General features: G+C 36.2%; 3 protein-coding genes across 3 annotated transcripts; 1 reads left to right on the top strand and 2 right to left on the bottom strand.

The window, feature by feature from the left end:
• Positions 1-4,265: 4,265 nt before the first annotated feature.
• Positions 4,266-5,511, bottom strand: mcl1b (MCL1 apoptosis regulator, BCL2 family member b). The gene is made up of 3 exons (XM_056233107.1): positions 5,022-5,511; positions 4,537-4,787; positions 4,266-4,425 (listed from the first exon to the last, which is right to left on the bottom strand). The coding sequence occupies exons 1-3, from the start codon at positions 5,365-5,367 to the stop codon at positions 4,309-4,311; spliced, it is 714 nt and encodes a 237-aa protein (XP_056089082.1). The 5' UTR covers positions 5,368-5,511; the 3' UTR covers positions 4,266-4,308.
• A 908-nt stretch (positions 5,512-6,419) lies between these two features.
• ensab (endosulfine alpha b) lies at positions 6,420-12,248 on the bottom strand. Its single transcript, XM_056233108.1, has 3 exons — positions 12,084-12,248; positions 9,402-9,524; positions 6,420-9,219 (listed from the first exon to the last, which is right to left on the bottom strand). Exons 1-3 carry the CDS (start codon positions 12,138-12,140, stop codon positions 9,046-9,048), a joined length of 354 nt encoding a protein of 117 aa, XP_056089083.1. The 5' UTR covers positions 12,141-12,248; the 3' UTR covers positions 6,420-9,045.
• Positions 12,249-13,410: 1,162 nt separating this feature from the next.
• Positions 13,411-19,588, top strand: hormad1 (HORMA domain containing 1). The gene is made up of 15 exons (XM_056233099.1): positions 13,411-13,479; positions 13,614-13,758; positions 13,848-13,908; positions 14,074-14,110; positions 14,563-14,583; positions 14,703-14,729; positions 14,883-14,950; positions 15,135-15,286; positions 16,469-16,623; positions 16,732-16,824; positions 18,220-18,271; positions 18,381-18,445; positions 18,534-18,614; positions 18,840-19,132; positions 19,167-19,588. Exons 1-14 carry the CDS (start codon positions 13,447-13,449, stop codon positions 18,918-18,920), a joined length of 1,071 nt encoding a protein of 356 aa, XP_056089074.1. The 5' UTR covers positions 13,411-13,446; the 3' UTR covers positions 18,921-19,132; positions 19,167-19,588.
• Positions 19,589-19,845: the final 257 nt, after the last annotated feature.

The following is a 19,845-nucleotide window of genomic DNA, read 5'->3' as shown; positions in this document are numbered from 1 at the left end:
GTTGATTATTGCTGCTGCTGTTGATTATTGCTGTTGTAGATTATTGCAGCTGCTGTTGATTATTGCTGCTGCTGTTGATTATTGCTGCTGTTGTTGTAGATTATTGCTGCTGTTGTTGTAGATTATTGCTGCTGCTGCAGAGCAAGTACAGGAACTTGCTACAGCCAACAGATACGTTGATGCGCTGCTGTGATTGTGTTAGACATACTGCTGCTGCACAAATAGCATATTTATATAAATTACCCATAGCAGATCTATTCAGGTGGAGCCCGGGAAGGTGGATGGTTTTGGAGGAACTCTGAAATGCCAATCAGCCATTTTAATGTTGTGAGCAGCAAGCTCATTGGCTTACAGATGCAACATGAACCAATGAACCAATCAGCTTTTGTCAAGTAGTTAACGCAGTAAATATCATCAGCCTCGTTAATGGAGTAGTTCACTTTAAAATGAAAATTACCCCATGTTTTACTCACCCTCAAGCCATCCTATAGGTGTATATGACTTTCTTCTTTCAGACGAATACAATCAGAGTTATATTTATAAACACCTTGACGGTTCCGAGCTTCATGATGGCAGTGAATTGCAACCAACAGTATTATGAAGCTCAAAAAAGTGCATCCATCCATCATAAACAAACTCCACATGGCTCCGGGGGGTTAATAAAGGCCTTCTGAAGCAAAACGATGAGTTTGTGTAAGAAAAACATTCATATTTAAAACTTTATAAAGTAAAATAACTAGCTTCCGATCCCTGCTTGAAAACCCATGCTTTAGACAATAATGCATGCTCCTCCTCCTATTGTTCCACATTCACAGAAGTAAATAGACAATAGGCCTACATCTAACAAAGCAGTTTCTAATAATAAATGCAGTCAGGATATGCACATTGTTTTTGACACTCAATATTTATTTGTACATTATTCTTTGCATTATTATGTTCCACTGGATTTTTATCCACAGTCTATTGTATAACACAGCATTCTTGTTTGATACTGATTGGCTGATGGGCGTTCTAATGTTTTTCAAATAACAGCACGGCTATTAAGTAGTTTCACTCTTGACCACATACAGTTCGATATCACTTTGTAAATGAATTTCAGTTATTTTAAAGAACCAACACTGGCCAAGCAAAAATACATCTATCAAAAATGAGTGGCTTTTAACCCCTCATTAAAGATGTCTGTTTTGTAATACTTAAAAAAAAAAATACAATTCCAGGACTACCATAGCACAAGACTGTACAGATTAGTACATGTGTTGTCACATGGCTTTACCTGTATTCCACAGAGTTTAACAGCCATGTGCCTCCTGGCTCAGGTAACCACAGCAGGTGAACTGGAGGATCAGGTGAGGCCCTGTGTGTGTCATTACCATAGTCCTCATTAGACTCCACGGGTGGCATGTAACCAGACACGAAGCCAATCTGAGCAAATAAGCACACTCACACAAATATTGTTTAGCTTAGCCAGAAAAACCAACTACAGACTTCCTAATGAAGGACTAAAACATTTTAGGACAGGTGTTCTTGTCAGGGGATTCTTTTTTTAAATTAGTTAAAGACTTTTTAAGTAGACAATTGTTTTACATCCTGCAAGCGGATAGGCCTATCATAGATCTTGAAAAAAAGATGGTATATGTTGCATGTTTGTTGATAAGGAAATTCCTGGTTGTAGGAGTTAAAGGGATAGTTCTAATTCTGTCATGTCACACTAAACCGGTTTGACTTTCATTCTTCTGTGAAAAAATGTATCAGTTTTTTTTTTTTTTTTTTCATGAATCTCAATAGGGTCCAAGTTGATTTGGACCCCATTGCCTTTCATTGTAGACAAAAATTTAAACTGTCTTCATATTATTCTCTTTTGTGTTCCACATTGGAAAGAAAGTCAAACCTGTTTGGACCAACATGACAGTTAGTAAATTATAGAGTTTTCATTTTTGGATGATACCCCTTTAAGGCCTTCGTTTATTTTCGTTTATTAGGTTTTCCAGATCACTAAACACTTCCAGGCAGGTGTGTTAGAGCTGAACTCTGCAGAATGGTGGCCCTCTAGAAGCAGGATTGGACACCCCTGCTGTAGAAATACAAACCAAGCATGTTCTCTAGCAGATGTTCATAGACGTCATAACATCTTCCCTCTCATTGGACCCTCACTGGAGATCCATTGCCTTGCTCGTGTTTCATGACTTTTCGAACTAGCCTTTCTTTATCACTAACATTTGACACACACATGCAAAAATAGTACGATTTCCATTTCGCTATGGAAACATTTCCTGTGCCCTTTTTGTAGGCAGTGGAAGTCATTCATTAAGGAAGTGGATATGCCACTAACATCTGATTTCATTCACAGAGATTTGATCCAGAAACATTTTGAACTATGTCACCTGCTGAAGTTTTTTGGAACCCCATGTGATTTTAAAACCATGGCCATTCAGCATTAAAACATGAGTCATGGATACGGAAGTGAAAAAGTCAGTTAAGTAAATCACACGGTTCTACTGTGTGACAGTCATATTGTTAACAAACATTACTTCCACATTAAAAAAGCAAGCCAAACTAGCTACATCCAGCGCCTTCAAGCAAAAAGTACAGCAAACGAGATTAAGAAATCAACTGAGAAAATTCTCTGTTTGAGGAAGGATCGGAACATGATGACGAATACTGAGTCATGATTTTAACACCTTCTACAGTTAAAAAGCAAAAGGAATTTGTGCTAATGCATGTTTCGAAGAATAATCTCAGCCAGACTATGGTTCAAAATTTTTAATTCTACTTTTGAGACAAAACCAGATTACAGTTAGCTGACAGTCATTCACATTGGCTGAGAGGTTTGGTTACAGTAGTGACTCGTGATGACAGCCAGAAGGATGGTGAGGGGTTTGTATATAATGAAGTATTAATATGCTTAGGTCCCCTAGTAGACAGTGATTCAACAAGGTGACTAAGCAACACAATGAACTCTTTGAAATAAGATACATGTATGAATGGTATTCATCAATGAGTTTCTTTGTGCCAGTGAGTTTCACTCTGACGAACCTCCTAAAACATTTCCACAGCACAGTGCAACTTCATACCAAAGGCTGAAACGAGAGACTACACAGGAAATGTAAAGTCTTTGGCAATTTACACAACTCTGCTGCAATAAAATGTACAGAAGAAAAGCTAGAAAATCTTTGAAGCTAATAATAATGGGCCAGATAAAGCACATACTTCAGACTTAAGTTATGACCTTGCCATAAGTGTTTAATAGATTCTTTGTGGTTAAGGTTTCAATTCAATCACCTAAGAAAATAAAACACAGGTATCAGCTTTTTGGTTTTAATTAGCAGTTTAGAGAACAGTATATTCACAGAAAAAGGTCAATGACCATAACATGTTCTCAAACTTCTCTAAACATTTCAGTGCAGGTTAACTAGCAGGTAAAGAAAACAATTAGCAGCCTTGTGGGTAAAGAGTTAGTTCACCCAAAAAGGAAAACACTGACAGTACTTACACGCCTTCAAGTTGTTCCAAACCTATATGAATGTCTTCTGCTGAACACACAAAAAAGATATTTTGAAGAATGTCGGTAACCAAACAGTTGACTTCCCCATTGGCTTCCACTGTAATTTTATTTCCATACTATGGAAATGAATGGGGCCAATAAACTTATTATATTGGTTACTCATATTTTTCAAAATATCTTATTTTGCTTTCAGCAGAAGAAAACAAAATTTCATACAGGTTTGGAACAACTTGGAGAGTAAATGACAGAATTTAAATGTTGGGGTGAACTATCCCTTTAACTGCTGTCATAGACCTAAAATAGGAGTCAAAACAGAACCAGGAGCTTTTAGATAAAAGCTTTAAAGCTTATTAAATCCGCTATAGCCGGCACCTGACGTTATACGTGTGCATTATATTGGAAAAGAATATTTCTGAAACAGGAAGTGAAACCATGAGAAGGTGTTGTACTAGAATAGCTTATTACACAAAACTATACAGCAATTGCAACAAAAGCTTGTGTGCTTTGCCAACTTCGCAATTCAGCCAAGTTTATGAACATGTCTGTACAGAGAACACTGCTTGGAAGTGATCATTTCAAATGTGATTGCACAAAGGAAATCATCTGTCATTGAAAGAGTTACCTGCAATTCAGATCTGACCGCTGAAAATTATTTTAAATTTTTATTTTTAATAAAAAAATAGTTTTAGATTTTAAGAGAGTAGTTGAAAAACATGAAAAGAAAAACATGTATTGAAAATGCTTTCGCTCACTCTCAAAAAAAAGAGTTCTTGTTTCTCAACATGTGTCACAAAGTCCATGTGGATTCATCGTATCAAATAAGCAAGTGCAGCTCCAAATGTAGCCACACTACCAATGGCCACCAGTGTGTTTCTCACAGCTGCCTCTGTATCCGGGACATGAAAAAAATCCACAAAGCCATCCTAAGGAAAAGAATATACATACACAAGGTGATTGCAGGTTACAAACAAAGAAAAACAAGCACGTATGCAGTCCTGTGAAGGGTGGGTGTGGGGTGGGGAATTAAAACTCACCCATGCTTTGTTTTTGAGCAGCCAGTCCCGCTGGGCTGTGAGAAGATAGGAAGCGATGTCTTCCGCCACCAGACTCACACACTTGCCAAGTCCTCTGTCATTCTGATACTTGCACACAATTGCCCCAAAAGTCAGAAAGCTTGCAATACGGCCCCAGTTTGTGATGCCATCGCTGAAGATTTCCGTTGCCACACTCGTAATGAAACTCATATCTTCTCCATTCTGCTCCAGATCCAAACGTGCAATCATACCTGAGAGAGTCAAATGTTAGAGGTCACTGTGCGGAATCATAAATGTGAAAATACGTGGCATAAAGTGGAGCAACCTGCCAGGCCAGGTGCGTGTGTAGAGGGTGAGGCTCTTTAACAATATGGCTCTTTAACAATATTTAACCTGTTCTTATCAACAACAAGCATTATGAACGAAGCGAAAGGGGAACAGTGGAGCGCTACATGTTAAAATAAAGTGAGAACTTGTGAAATTACCTTTGTAAGCGATTTCGTGCTTTACCGCGAGACTTTCCACAACCCGCTTCATCGTTGACAAAACTTGTTTTTTTCCAATTTTAGAATGAGGGAGTCCTGTAAAGTTTTTTAAGAAAATGTCAATAGTTTCTCTTGTTTCCATTTCAAGGGACGTGTAATCATCTATTTCCACGCAATCCGACCCAGGCGAGGATGGGACCGAGCCTTGGAGACCGTTCCCTGTAAACTGGTTCTGAGCTTTCAGCTCTGGCATTACCAGTTGCTTGCCACTAAACCCACTAGAGCTGTTGACGTTAAGAGCTGTTATTCCAAAGCATGGCCAAGAAACTTTACTCCCAGGCAACATGTTTGCAACTTCACATCAATGCCTTTAATCCAGTAAATCGACGATGCATTTAAGAGGAAACGTCGTCTTTCTAAATTTCAATTTAAACCGAAAGCTAACCTACATTGTACTTGTGCAAAGCGGAAGCGCGGAACTAGAAATTTCTGCTCATTTATACTCTTTTATCTCGGAAGGGGCGGGGCTTTGACCTGTTTAATCACTGACGACACACGTACTGAACTGCGCTTTCGAAACCTCGATGACAGCGCGTTCTGCACGTAAAATGCGTCCCACGTTCGTGCAAACCCCCCTAAACACATTTGTGACATTGAGAATATTTACATTCTCAGGAACGATTTTTAAAATAATTTCATGTCATATCAAAATGGTTCACCGTTAGGAGTTTGGTAGGATTATTAACGACCATTCTGTTTATTATGAATGACCAGAGATGTTTATGAAAACAAGAAGTGTATGTGTGGGTTTGAAAAATGTCACCCTGTTGTTCTTTCTTAGATCCGCCCATTTCAGCTTTTCAAAGAGCGGCGCTCCCCCTAGTGGAATAGTTGTAGGCTAAAACATAATTTGTAGAATTTGCTAGAATTTATAACGTGCAGCACACCCAAATGAGTAGCTAAAAAGTTCAGATTTCTCACGGTTCAGGATGTATTTTTTATAGAGCTCCGTTTTGCATTTTAAAAACGAGATTAAAATCGGTACACTAGAAACTAAACACTGAGAATGTTCAGCTCTACATATTTTACACAAAAAAACGTGTGAATGATTATGAGTGGCACACTTGTGTAAACTGATCGCCGCACGCGCGTCTTTTTTTAATTCCTTGATTACATCAGTTTTGCAGTGTCCTTTCTTTTCACAGCAAAACAAGAATTGCCGTAAATAATTTTAGAAATTGACAATTTGAGACCTTCACACGACCTTTAAAAAAAGATGTCTGTAGCCTGTGATCATTCATTCGATTTTACTTGCACGTAAGTTTTTAATAGGTCAAATAAAACCAAAGTAAACACGTGGAAGTTTTAAACCTTTCGTTAGGAAAAAAGTAACACTCATTGTTTTTGCTATTAATGTAAAACTTTATTTGAAGTTCAGACAGCTCCAATATTGATTTTAAACATCTATCTTTGCTTCATTATTAGCCATCATTCCGTGTAAATATAATTATAAGGAACCTGATGACTCTGGAAATCCATTATCAAACACAAATTAATTCAAGCAAAACATCTGAAATAATAATGCATATGGGGATGAAACATAGAAATAATTAAACACCAAATGCTTCATAGTATGCAAATCATGAACATATTTTTATATAGCGAGAGAGCCTTAAATTGTTGGTTACAATTAATGTTACATGAATATCACATTGTAGAAGTGGAAGGTTTTCAGTTCAGACCTGTCTGAATTTAATCCATTCAATTACGAAGATTTCTTTAATTACAATGCAAGAATCCTTAACCCCCATATTTACATTTCTCACACTAGTTTGATGATATTCTTGTCATGTTGCATTAAAAAGCAGAGAGATTCAGACACATGATATTAACAAATAAAAAGATCAAACAAAGCTCTGTGAATATTGGAAAGAACATTTAAAAATTTTAAAGACAACCAAAACAGAATGCAAGACAAATTGCACAAATATGACACCAGATGCACAGTTTGACTATTTACAATTTGGCTGCAGCACAAAATAAGATTATCTCCTAGCATTGTGCAATAATGCATTCCTCAAAGGAAACATTGTACATCCACACATACCACTGAGTGAAAAATGCTAAGTGCAAGACCATCATATTTCCCTGATGTATTGCCAACTGCCACCAGCACCTCAACCATATATGGAAAAAAACACATTCAATCCCTTAAATGTAATTCACCATTTAGTGAAATTTACATAGTGATGGTACAGTATATATATATATATTTTTTTTTTTTATTACCAAGAATAACATGCATTAATATACATGTTTTATTGTTAGCTTCACATGGCTAAACACATTTTCTTTTAAATCTTCAGGCCACGTGTAGGCAGGTATGGTTTTAGAAGGGGCAACTTGATTAGACTTTGCAAATCCTGAATTAGACACCTGGACTGTAAAACTGCCTAGGTCGAGTCTAGATTTCCCTGTAAGGGTATCTATATTCATACTAGGACTCTATAAAGAGTGCACAATGTTATAACCTGGAATAAATGAGCTGTTAAGATCCACTACAAAGTTTCCAATGATTTACAAACTTTGCAGAAACTACAGAGGTTTATCGATTCATGTCCTCTGGAGAACACTACTGCGCTAAATGATGAGAAACTGTATCTCTTTAAAGACCACAGATAATACAAACAAAAATGAGTCATAGGATATGATATTCAGTCATTTGTATGTTTGATGTTGGTTTGAAACCCAATAATAAGCTGCATGTCAAAGCAATATATGGGTAGGCCTAATATTTTCCAATTCTTTTGTGTTTAAACATGTAACTGTGTCCAAGTTTAAGTAGAGCATTTTACTATTTAAATCTGACATATTTTACAAATATTGAACCAAAGGTGATGCTCCATTCTGCAAATTTCCTTCTACACCTCCTTCCTTAAAATATACATAGATATTTAGGACCAAATAGACTCACATTGTTAAGACGGACAAGATGACTGCATCTCAGATGATCAAAAGGGTCATGTGCATCATACTACATACGTGTTGGATATAACAAAATAATCCCATTAATAAACACACTGCTGATAGTGTACAGGAAAACAGATTGACTCCCGATGCCAGTGAGATTGAACACAAATAGCCACTACTTATTATAAACATACCAAAAAGTTTGACGCGTAACGTATGCTATGATAATAATTTTCTTAAGCCCCTTTCCTTATCATGCCACATACAAAGACCGTTTCTGCTCTTGGCTATTATCAGTGAATTACAACATTCTCTGTTTACACCCAAAAGCTACGATTACAATAATCTAATCAGCCTGATTGGAACCGCTTGCTCAGATCCTACCATGGAAGGTGAAGGCTGAGAATAGTAAAACCATCCAGTCGTAAGCAGCTGTTATTTGGTTAAACTGAGCCATACTTAGAGAGCGAGAGGTAGAAGAGGTGATGAAGGCTACACACCCTACCAGCCACTCTTTAACACTATTGCTCTAACCACTTGTTCACTGACTTTTTCAAAGAAATTCTCATAAAACATTCATTCTTTTGTCATTGCGAATGATTAGAGGGCTGCCAATGTACATCTGGGGCCAATGGCTGTCAAGTATTATCTATGTAAAACAATGCCTTTTAAAACAATCTTAAATCATTTTCAAATTATTTGACACTTTTAAAAGCATCAAACATCATTTTATGAAGTCTTCAGGGTTTTGTTCATAATATGACTGATGTACAGGGTACACAGATTAAAGTGCATCATGCTCCACTGGGGTCTGGAATACCGAGGGTTTAGTTTTTCCCTACCATATGTGGGAAACTGAAGAGGGTAACAGAGCTGCAACCCAGTTAGGTTAGACCTACTGAAGTAAAACGAAAGTGACAGCAAAACTCAACACCCAAATGAAAACAAATGAAAGAAAATAAATTGATAACCAGTCCTGATGAAGCTGATCTGGTGGGGCTGGGGAGGTTTTGGAAGTTTGCAGAGAGGGTTTATTCAAAACCTCCGGGTGATGTTAGCCAGCCAGTTTACTTGTAACCAATGAGGACTTTCTCTGCGGAAGGTCTTGTGGGGTTGGAATGTGATCCCCGGTAACGATGTTCTTGTCTGGACCGGCTGCGGCAGGCAACTGTTTGTTCTTCATCTTTGCCTTTGCCATGTTGTAATCTCCTGAGTCAAAATACTTTTGCTGGAGACAAAAAAATGCACAATTTGGATGACATTTTAGAAGTTACATTAAGGGTACAAAAGGGTATTGTTTGTTTTGGCTATGTAGCAAGCACCTGGAACTGTATGAATATGCCTTTTAAAATTTGTTTTATTTAGTTGTACAATTGAAGTAAAAAAGTATGTTAAAATCTTTAAACATACTCCTTTCTGCAGTCTCTTCATCAGAAAGTCAGAGCCACCTGGCTTTTGACCCAAACTGGGATACTTCGCTTTCAACATGGCCTCCTCTGTCCGCACTGGGTTTGAGTTTGTGTCCTGAGATTCCTGAAAAACATTTATTGCCATCTGTAGTTATTAGACATCAGTTTAAAAGTTTTCATAGTAAAAATTCTTATACACAACCATTAAATGAGGTCAGTAAAAAATGTTCATGTTTTTGTCTCTTATGCTCAACAGGGCTGCATTTATTTAATCAAAAATACAGTAGACAGTATTATAGTGAAATATTATTGCAATTTAAAATAACTTTTTTCTATTTTAACACATTTTAAAATGTAATCTATTCCTGTGATGGATGGCAAAGCTGAATTTTCAGCATCATTACTCCAGTCTTCAGTGTCACATGAAATTATTCTAATATGCTGATTTGGTGCTCAAGAAACTATTGGTGCTATTATCAATCTTGAAAACAGTATTGCTGCTTATTTTTGTGGAAACTGTGATACATTCTTTTTAGGATTATTTCAAAAAGAAATTCAAAAAGAACAGCATTTATTTGAAATGGATTTTTTGTAATAATGTAAAAGGTGTTTACTGTCACTTTTGATCAACATGCATCCTTGTTGAAATGTATTAATTTCTGTTTTGAATGAGTTTATGTAAACAATCTTTATTAAACACTGGAGGTGGAAGACGGAACAAACTAATAATCAACACTCAAAACTCAAAGTAATAAATCTCATTCTCACAAAATAATAGCAAAACAATAAAAACAAAACCCCTTTCATCATATCATTCTTCCTGTAATTCCCAAAAGGTGTGGTTCTTTAAACACATTTCAGGGCAAGGTACAACAAGACTATTTAGTTTGGCATCAAATTATCAGTTGTTTATAACAACTCTCTGACTTCACTATATTAGATAGGGAAATTACATTTTGGTTTCAATTTGAATGCAAGCTAAAATAAACAAACACTTGGAAATTCTGTCATAACTGAAATACAACATCAGAGTCAAGGCGATTTGTAAACATCTTCACGTTTCTCGAACAACACGTTTTGAACAGTAAAACAGCTAAATCTGTCTTCAGGTCTTGCAATTGTATAGTACAGCAAAACGTACCAAGATATTGTAGGTTACAGAAAGATAAATATTTGAGAACCAACATATATTTTTCCCTCTTATTTGTGTGCTTGCATTTTGAATCATCCTCTGCTTCGCCCTAAGCTGAGGAATCATGTGGTGGTGTGTTTAGACTGAGGCTTGGATAATTGTAAAGAACAAAACACATAATGATATAAACTGCAGTATACACATTTAAGTATGCTTCCATTATGAATGCATGACTTGAGATTAAGACCATTTTGCAAATAACTAGACAGTGAGTCAATAGGGGCAACTCTTGCATATAACGCTGGCTAAAAGACACATTTGCATTCAATTGTAACAGAAGGCAGATTGTAGAAAAACAGGTTTGTAAATCCTCAGGACTAAGTTTGTGTTCTACATGCTACACCCTTTGAGTCACAAATAATTCATAAAACAGCATTTTAAAACACAAAGGCAGAATCCTGTATAGTTTATTCTACTATACAATGACATTTCATTTTCCCCCAATGGTATTGATCAAAAACAGGTCTAATAATTATAATAATAAAATAAAACGTTGTTTTTCATCAAAGGGGTTTAAATTCAGTTTACCATGATGATATTCTTTTTACCTCCACTGAAAGCGACAAGCTAGACTTTTTTTCTTTAAAACTGTTCATAACTTTGAGTCAGTTACTTAAAAATATAGATTGGTCTAATTTGATACAGTAAAGTAAGCCTGGTTGCCCCTTGGCTAACTGCTAGTTGGACATTCTAGGTCTTAAGACATAGCCTTAACATAACGGCTGTTTATGCAACAGGCCCCTGGAGAAGAAACAGACTCTTCTGATTAGGTCCAGTATATGCTGATTCACTGGGATCTATAACAAGTAATTTATGAGCTGCTATATTCAGCACCACCTGGGAAAAGTGCAAACAAGGCTGTTAAGTTCCCACAGTAAAAACTACTCTTAAAATCTGCATGAACTTGGGACTCGTGATCATGTCCTGAATCTAATTTTCTTATGGATACAGTGCATGTCATTTTAGCACAACAACACTATCAATAAACAATTTTTCATTTTTTTTAAATTAAACATCAACAAAGAAATTAAAATATCAGAATCTGTTTTTTCTACAACTGCTTTCATAGTAGTTTGAAAACTTTGAGGGAAACATGAAAATGGGCGCCCCAGTTATTTTTGTTCATACAACCCAACTGACACCATCAGGCTAGGTGTAACAAAACTGAAAAGCGACAGAATGTACCAATCAAACGCTGTTATTTTCATGACGTCTGAGCTCACTAACCAATCAAAAGGAGGCTCATGCTTGCGAAATGTTCGCCTATCACCTTTTTCAACTCATGCAGGTGACAGTTTAGCAATCAAATAACAAAGAATCAGAGAAATGTCTGTTTAAGCTGTCAGTGAGCAATAAGCAGTCATTTATATAATACGGAATTAAGGCATATATAATGACATTATAGTGGATTAAATTGACAGACACCTTAAGAGACTGCAACGAATGCCTCGTCTCATCATCTCGTCTATGCAGCCCCAATCTAATCCCCACCTGATTCTCGTCCATCTGCTCCGATTGCGTCTCCGTGTCCTGGTTATCTGATGACATGTCTGTTCGGGGTTTGCTGCTTAATCTAGTGTTGAAGAGTAAATTTTGCTGTCTATTCGTGCTCGATCCGATCCACCCACGGTGTTCAGTATCAAAATGGCGTTCGCTGCAGCGACGTCACTTTGGGGGACAGTCACGCAGCGAAAAAAGCCAATAGGAATCTGGTTTGATGTTTGAGAGACCGGAGAACCAGCCAATAGATTTCCAATAGTCATATCAAAATAAATAAGTGACCAATGGTAAGCTACAATGCCTTTGCGAGCTCATACATTAATAAAGATTATATAGTGCAATTGAAACTGGTATATTTACAGGTATTAAAATCTACTGGGATGTTAATAAACATTCTCAATAGGGTTTCAGTTTGGAAAAAGCCTGCGACTGTATTGTTATCTATAGGAGAGACCTTATAATTACTATTTTTGAAATAGTAATTTTAAGTATAGACTTCATACAATTCTTCATTATTCGAATTTTATTAGATTTCCAATTACCAATCAAGCTACAATGCCTTTAAATCTGCTATCCCCTGCACTAAATGTATTATAGTATTTTCCCTGCACAACTGCACTGATGTAAGAAAAACATTTAATACTTTAAAAAAATTCACTGATTATCAATATACTGTATTTTTGTTAATGTATGTCACCAGTTCAAAGTCGAAAATCAAAAACTTTACACTTTAAATAAAATAAAACTTCAAAAAGGTATGAGAAGAGCGAATTTTTAAAAGTTACATAAAGCCATAGTACGAGTTTCTGTTTTTCAGATGAAGAAATAATGCTTTATTGCTATACTTATTTGCATAATTTTATATTTCTGTATAAATAACTTAGCATTTGATTGCTTGTTTATAAGGTACTTAGACATAATTAGACAGGAATTAATAAGAGAGTTCACATTTTGGTGTTATCCTAGTACTACTAATGTTTCGACAGCTTTGACCTTTCTTCTTTTATTTTCATGATGACGTTGGAGTTTATGGCGGGAGATGGCGCGCGTTCGCGCGAGAGTGATTGACAGTTAGAACGTCGGTTGAGGTGAGACAGGCCAGGCCTGCGTAAATGCTATTATCCGTCTTTAGGATATTTCTTATTTTTTACAATTTAACTGTCCGACAAATTCATCTTTATTACCTACTTTATTTGGTAAGATAATTATAATTTTTTCACGGTTTGTGTGTGTGTTTTTGAGTAACAGAAAATTTGCTGCATTGTTCCAAAGTCATCAAGCCAGTAACTTAACTGAAGCAATCGCACGTTATTGCAGGATGCTTATTTTTGGCTGGTGATCTGTTACAATCATCATGGCATGTGAACAGCAACTGCGCCCTGTTCAGGTAACGTACATATTTGTTTTCTCACGATACCACCAACTTTTTTAGACGAATTTAACATTAGCTTGTACAGGCTTTTGCTAGCATGTCCATAAGTCCATCTTGCTCACTGAATGTGTTTTTGTGTGTTTTTCCAGAACGGTCAGATGCTGCCGGATGTGGTGTCCACCGAACAGCAGTCGCTGGTGCTTGTGAAAAAGCTTCTAGCCATTGCTGTCTCAAGCATCACTTACCTCAGGGGTCTTTTCCCAGAAAACGCATATGGACGCAAATATGTTGGAGGTCAAAGTGGAGCAGATAACAAATCCTTCATGATTTCATTACTATAACATAACATACATTTTGTGTTTTTTCTCCTTTCTTTTTCACAGAGCTGGAAGTCCTGATCCTGCGAGAGCATAGCTGCCCTGGTGCTCAGCAGATTGTTCAGTGGTAAGTGGACAGTTGACACACTCATGTTTTCACATTCCCTTCATGAATTTTTTTTTATTAAAACATTAAAAACGAAACTACATATACATACATTTGTAACTGTAATATGTTTAGAGAACATCTGGTCAAAACTACATGAAGAGTATCTCACCTCCACTATTTCAGGTTGCAGGGGTGCTTTGATGCACTTCAAAGAAGATACGTAAGTCTGTGCTTTTATACACTTCTGCAGTTTTCTTTTACATTTCTAAACCAGTTAGGTAACACTTTGCAATAAGGTTCATTAGTTAACATTAGTTAACTACATTAGTTAGCATGAACTAATAATGAAATGCACTTATACAGCATTTATTAATCTTTGTTAATGTTAATTTCAACATTTACTAATACTTTATTAAAATCTTGTTAACATTAGTTAATGCACTGTGAACTAACATGAACAAACAATGAACAGCTGTATTTTTATTAACTAACGTTAACAACGATTAACAAATACAGCAACAAATGTATTGCCCATGGTTAGTTCATGTTAGTTAATACATTAACTAATGTTAACTAATTAACCTTATTGTAAAGTGTTACCACCAGTTATATGACTAATCATCAACACTGTTAGTAACCTTTGAACTTTTTGCATCTGTGTTGCTTTATCAGCTGCGCATGGTTCTTCTATCAGTGAGTATTAACTAATTGATTTGAAAACTAATCAATTTAAGACTATATATTGCATGCAGAAGTATAATAGTTTATAATAATATATAATAAAATAAAAATGTGACTTTTTTTACTTATAGATTTACTGTGATCCAGACAATCCACAGGTGATCAGACGTTCTCTCTTTTTTTGATCTAATGCCATACAGTGTTACTTAATTTCTTCTTTTATACAATGCTCATTAAATCATTTCATGACGACCTTGTGTTTTGTATTTCAGACTTTGAATGTGCATTTTTATGTCTTGCTTTTTTTGCAGATAGTGACTGAATGTTACCAGTTTAAAGTCAGATACACAGAGAAAGGACCTCAGATGGACTTTGAGAGGTGGCGTATCTTTTTGAGCAGTTAACAAAACTAGATGATGGATTACAACCCCAAAATACTAAATATTACAGCCCAAAATACATTACTTGCATAGTCTGTCCTAATATCATTTTTCAAGCAGTATTATTATTTACCACCACATATTAATGTTTCCTCATGTGAAAATAAATATCTGTGTTTTCAGCAAAAGCGGCCAGACCCTGACTAAAATGGCCTGTGACAACACCCAGAAATGCAGTATTCTGCTGATGCGTAAACTTTACATGCTGATGCAAAATCTCGGCCCACTGCCTGATGACGTCTGCCTCAACATGAAACTCTTCTACTATGATGAGGGTAAATCCACGCTTGCTATCTGCTACAGACTGTACCATGCACATGAAGGGCATTGTTTGTCTTCTATTTCCCACCGGCCAATGTTGGCCAGTGATGACTTTTGATTTGGCCATATCATATCCTTGAAGCATTTCTTAATTTCTAATTTATCTTTTTGTTTCATTATTTTAAATGTTTGTAGTGATGTAGATATGTATAGATCATGATTTTTCATTGCCAATTCCAATTTATATATTTTTTACAAGCAAATTGCCCAATGCCAAATATTTTTCCCTTTTTTTCCCTTTGCTTAAGCAAAATAATGTGTTGTTTATTTGCTCTATAACTGGCAAACTGGCCTTAAACAAAAAATATCTGTAGCCATTTGAAATTAAAGTCAACTACTGCATTTTAATCATAATCCAAACAAAGATGCTACACACATGTAGCATGAGCAATAGTTTTTTATTTGAATTAGATTTTTAGATAATTAGATACTTGAAGTAGATCATTTCAAGATTCAAAGCAAAAATAGAATTTTCTGACTTCAGATTTGTGAAATTATGCTACATAGGACACACCTGCACAAAACAAAAACAGCAGGCTGAGATGCAATTTGTCTCTGACAGTAGGTCAGATGTTATGGAACAGCAGCAGTTTCTTTAGGTACATCTGAAAACAAAGCAACGCTGTGCTTCTGAACACTAAAGGCAGTTCCCTTCATCCCTATTTAATGTTTCTATTTTTTTATATATATTCGAGCATCACGAACATTGAGCTTGCTGTGTGCGTCTGTGTGCTCTTCTTTGCGTTCGTCCTTAATGTGTTCCATCTCTGGCCTGTGTTAATGTCCTGTTTAAAGAGTAAAGACTTCATAATATTTCCACACAAATTACATTTTAGGAAATTATTGCAATGCAGTTTTTTGTGTGCAAGTCCAGAATAGAGATCGGCCAAAAATAAAACTTACGGCCGGTCGACTGGTGGATCTCTAAAAAATGTATTTAATTTTTACATTGAAATGTAGAGAACATAAGTTCATTTGTTTGTTTGTTTTATTTACATTTTAATATAATATATTTGAATATAATGCAAAATTTACTTTTAACCCACAGTCGAGTTAGATTTTTGACTTTTCTTAGTAAATCGTTCGGGCACCTCTAGTATTGGTGTTTTATTATTCAACGTGTATTTGTGTTTCAGTGACTCCCCAGGAGTATCAGCCACCTGGCTTTAAGGAGGACGCTGGGACACTGATATTTGAGAGGGAACCAGTAAATCTGAACATGGGAGAGGTGGTCACACCTTTTCATAGCCTCAGAATGAACGTCACCACTGAGCGGAAGAGACTTGATCCGGTGAGATAAAGAAGCTAGGTGCCTACTGATATGCCTGGCAGAAATAATATAATATCAGTCCTGTAAAGATGTGATCAATACTATACATGTATTTATGTGCGTGAACAGCCTGATGAAGATGATATGGAAGTATGCGTGAGTACGAAATGGTCTTTGAAAATGTTTGAGGATGGGACGATGTCTGAAACTTCAGTTCAGCAGGTGGGTCCTTTTAATAATTATCAGATATTTCCTCAGTTCCTTTTCTGGCTTAAAGAGGCCTCAATATTGCAGGTTAAAAAAAAATCTAAATTAATATATAACCTTGTATGAAAATACCATATGAAAAGTTAATGCAGAAAAAAAAAAAAATGTTTTAAACCGACATAAGGGCACTAATTTAGTAGATAAAGTGAGCGTTTCTTGGACTGCTCGTAAAAACGGCTTTTTTTCAACATCGCGTCATTTTACGTCACGCTAGGGAGCCTCAGCCTCGGCTCAGTGCAGAGTAGGCTGGTATTCAGTGAGAGCGGTCGTCAGTCAGTGTGTTTTCGGTAGTTTTTGTATTTCAATTTATCATCGTCATGGTAAATTATTGTGTTTGTGGAGCTTGCAAAAACTCAGGCCTGTCAGGACATCGAGTCCACAGGTTTCCATAACAAGAAAAAGGACGGTGCTATATATCTTTCGTGCCTGGTGTGGTTTGTGCAGGTGAAGAGACGGGATTTCTCTTCCACATCGGCTTCGAAAAACGCGGTCGTGTGTAGCGTTCACTTCAGATCGGAGGATTATCATCCCGGCGATATGATGGAGTTCAACATGGGATGCCGAAGCAAGAATATTGATCGCCAGTGGCATCAAATAGTGTGATAGAGGCAACTTGTAACTGAAAAACAAAATTACTAGGTTGTTTAAATATTCAAATCTTTAATTTTCTGTTTATGTTATAACCCAGGTGAAAAATATGTATTAAAAATGTACTTGAGTATGTTTTTAGTACAATACAAATATACTCAAGTATAGTTTTTATACATTTAATAGTATATATCTACCCTAAACATACTCATGTCTGCTCTGTCCTGATATAAGATGGTAATAATCTGTACAATATTGTGAGCAGTGTATATCGTTAGCGAACGTGTATATCTATAAGCTAACACCGGTCTCTCTCACCAAGACACCTGTCCTGTTCTCCACTGGTTCTCCTCACTCGACAACTCAATGTGTCTCTGACCGTTCTGTCTAACATTAGTCCTGGCCTGTCCTGCTCTCTTGGCAGCATAGCAGGCTCATAATTGTATGGCTGTGGTCCGTCATACGAGTAAGTATTTCCTCAGCGTCCGAAATGTCATTGCGATCCATTGTTTTCCTGTTGTTTGAATCGACCGCTCTCCCGCCCGTTACGTCACGCCCATTTTCAGACGTGGAAGTAAAAATTTCTCACAAAAACAACTCCAGAAGCTTCTGTAGCGTATTTATAAGTATATTTTAAAGAAAATATAGTTCCTACATTATTTTTCTATACATTGACTCGTTGGGTCCTCTAACCTGCAATATGCCCTTTAACTTTACAAAATGTGAGTATTTGTCTTAAATTATGGACTTATTTGCTCACAGGAGTTTATGACAAAGGAGAATGTCATCACTGATGCTGGCATTGAAATCTCAGGTGAATGTTACACTCTGTGTTTGCCAGTTTAAAGACATTGGTATGAACCTAATCAAGGTAATCACCACTAACTCCCAGCAACCATTACTCATGCCTGTCACATTTACAGACACTCAGGAGAACTCACAACAGCCTCACAGAAACAGCAAGGAGGATCTTACAGCAAATGCAAAGGTAGCGCTACACAATTCCTCATCACAGTCTGCTCTAGTGGCCTGTGTATGAGAGGAAGATGTGTTTAATTATGTGATGTTTATTTTAGATGGACAATCGGGTAAAGAAAACTGCTGATCTTAAGGTGGACGCCAGGAAGACCAGAAGTGGACGCATCTTTGAGCCTCAGGTGGGAAAAACAATGTCCATGGCCTGTGTTTGTGTTGTCATGTTTGTTGGACTTTTATCACATTTACCAGTATAATCACTGGAACTTTGTGTGTATTTTTTATTAGTCAGGAAAAATTGTTAAGTAAACAGACGAGTTTATCACTTTAAAACAGGTTATTCAAGTGTTCATGTTCTGATGAACTGTAGTGTACCACAACTAAATGCACTTCCTGTGTCTCTGCAGATCTCTCAGTTACAGTTCCCGCTAAGCCAAGATCCCCAGCCATGTGCCCCGAAGAGGCGCAAAGTCAGTGTACCCAAATAACACTTTGACTAGGACACACAATATTTCCAGTACAATCACACAGCAACATTCTGACCCATGCTGTATGCTGTTTAATGTATTTTGGTTTGATTAATTCAGTAGCAGAAATGCTTTGTAAAACAAGTTTTATGGTTCAAGGGCATACGATAACATGAGTTCTAAATTGTGTATTTTGTTATATATGTTAATATTCTTTGAGATACATTTGATTAGTCATAATTTGCTTTCAGTGCCAGGAAATTTTAGTAGCATTGTTTGATTTTAGGCACTAGATGGCATAGTTAGTCCACTAGATGGCAGCATGCACATTGTATCAAAACAGTGATTCCAATAAAAACATGCGTTTTTTTGTAGTGAAGCAGACATTTTTACGGATATTCGAGTGATATAATTTGATAAATAATGCACTTTAGGATATATGTCTACAGGGGTATAGACATGTGAGCTAGATTTGGCTTTGTTTCCTGATGCTGATCTGTACAGGCCAGCAACACATTTTCCTTTTCAGTGTGTGATATTTACTACAAGGTTATTTTGACTTGCAGAACCAAAGTGACATACTAAAATAATCTATACATGTAGACACTGAAAATACTTTTTGCTCTGTTGTGACAATTTGTAAATTAGATACAAAATGTATAAACTAAAATAAAACTAAACAAAAATTATTAGCAGCATACATAGGACACTGCTAACAAAAATATGTTCTAAGAATGTTTTGCTAACGTTCACATTAAGTTAACGTTATTTCCAAATGTTTCTGAACGTTCATAACGTCCAGGTTTTTTAATGTTTTTTCAAAATATTTTTTCTTGGTTGTGCGAACATTAAGGAAACATTATAGGAATATTACTTTAGAATGTTTTGAAACTTAAAAAAAAAAAATTAGAAAATTTTCATGGGTAAAAAAAACATTCATAATTGA

This window comes from Rhinichthys klamathensis, unplaced genomic scaffold (assembly GCF_029890125.1).
Source record: "Rhinichthys klamathensis goyatoka isolate OS25496 unplaced genomic scaffold, OSU_Roscu_1.1 h1tg000359l_1, whole genome shotgun sequence".
In the NCBI taxonomy this organism is placed as follows: Eukaryota; Metazoa; Chordata; class Actinopteri; order Cypriniformes; family Leuciscidae; genus Rhinichthys; species Rhinichthys klamathensis.
Note: the sequence above shows the minus strand (reverse complement) of the source record. Positions and strands in the feature narration are given on the sequence as shown.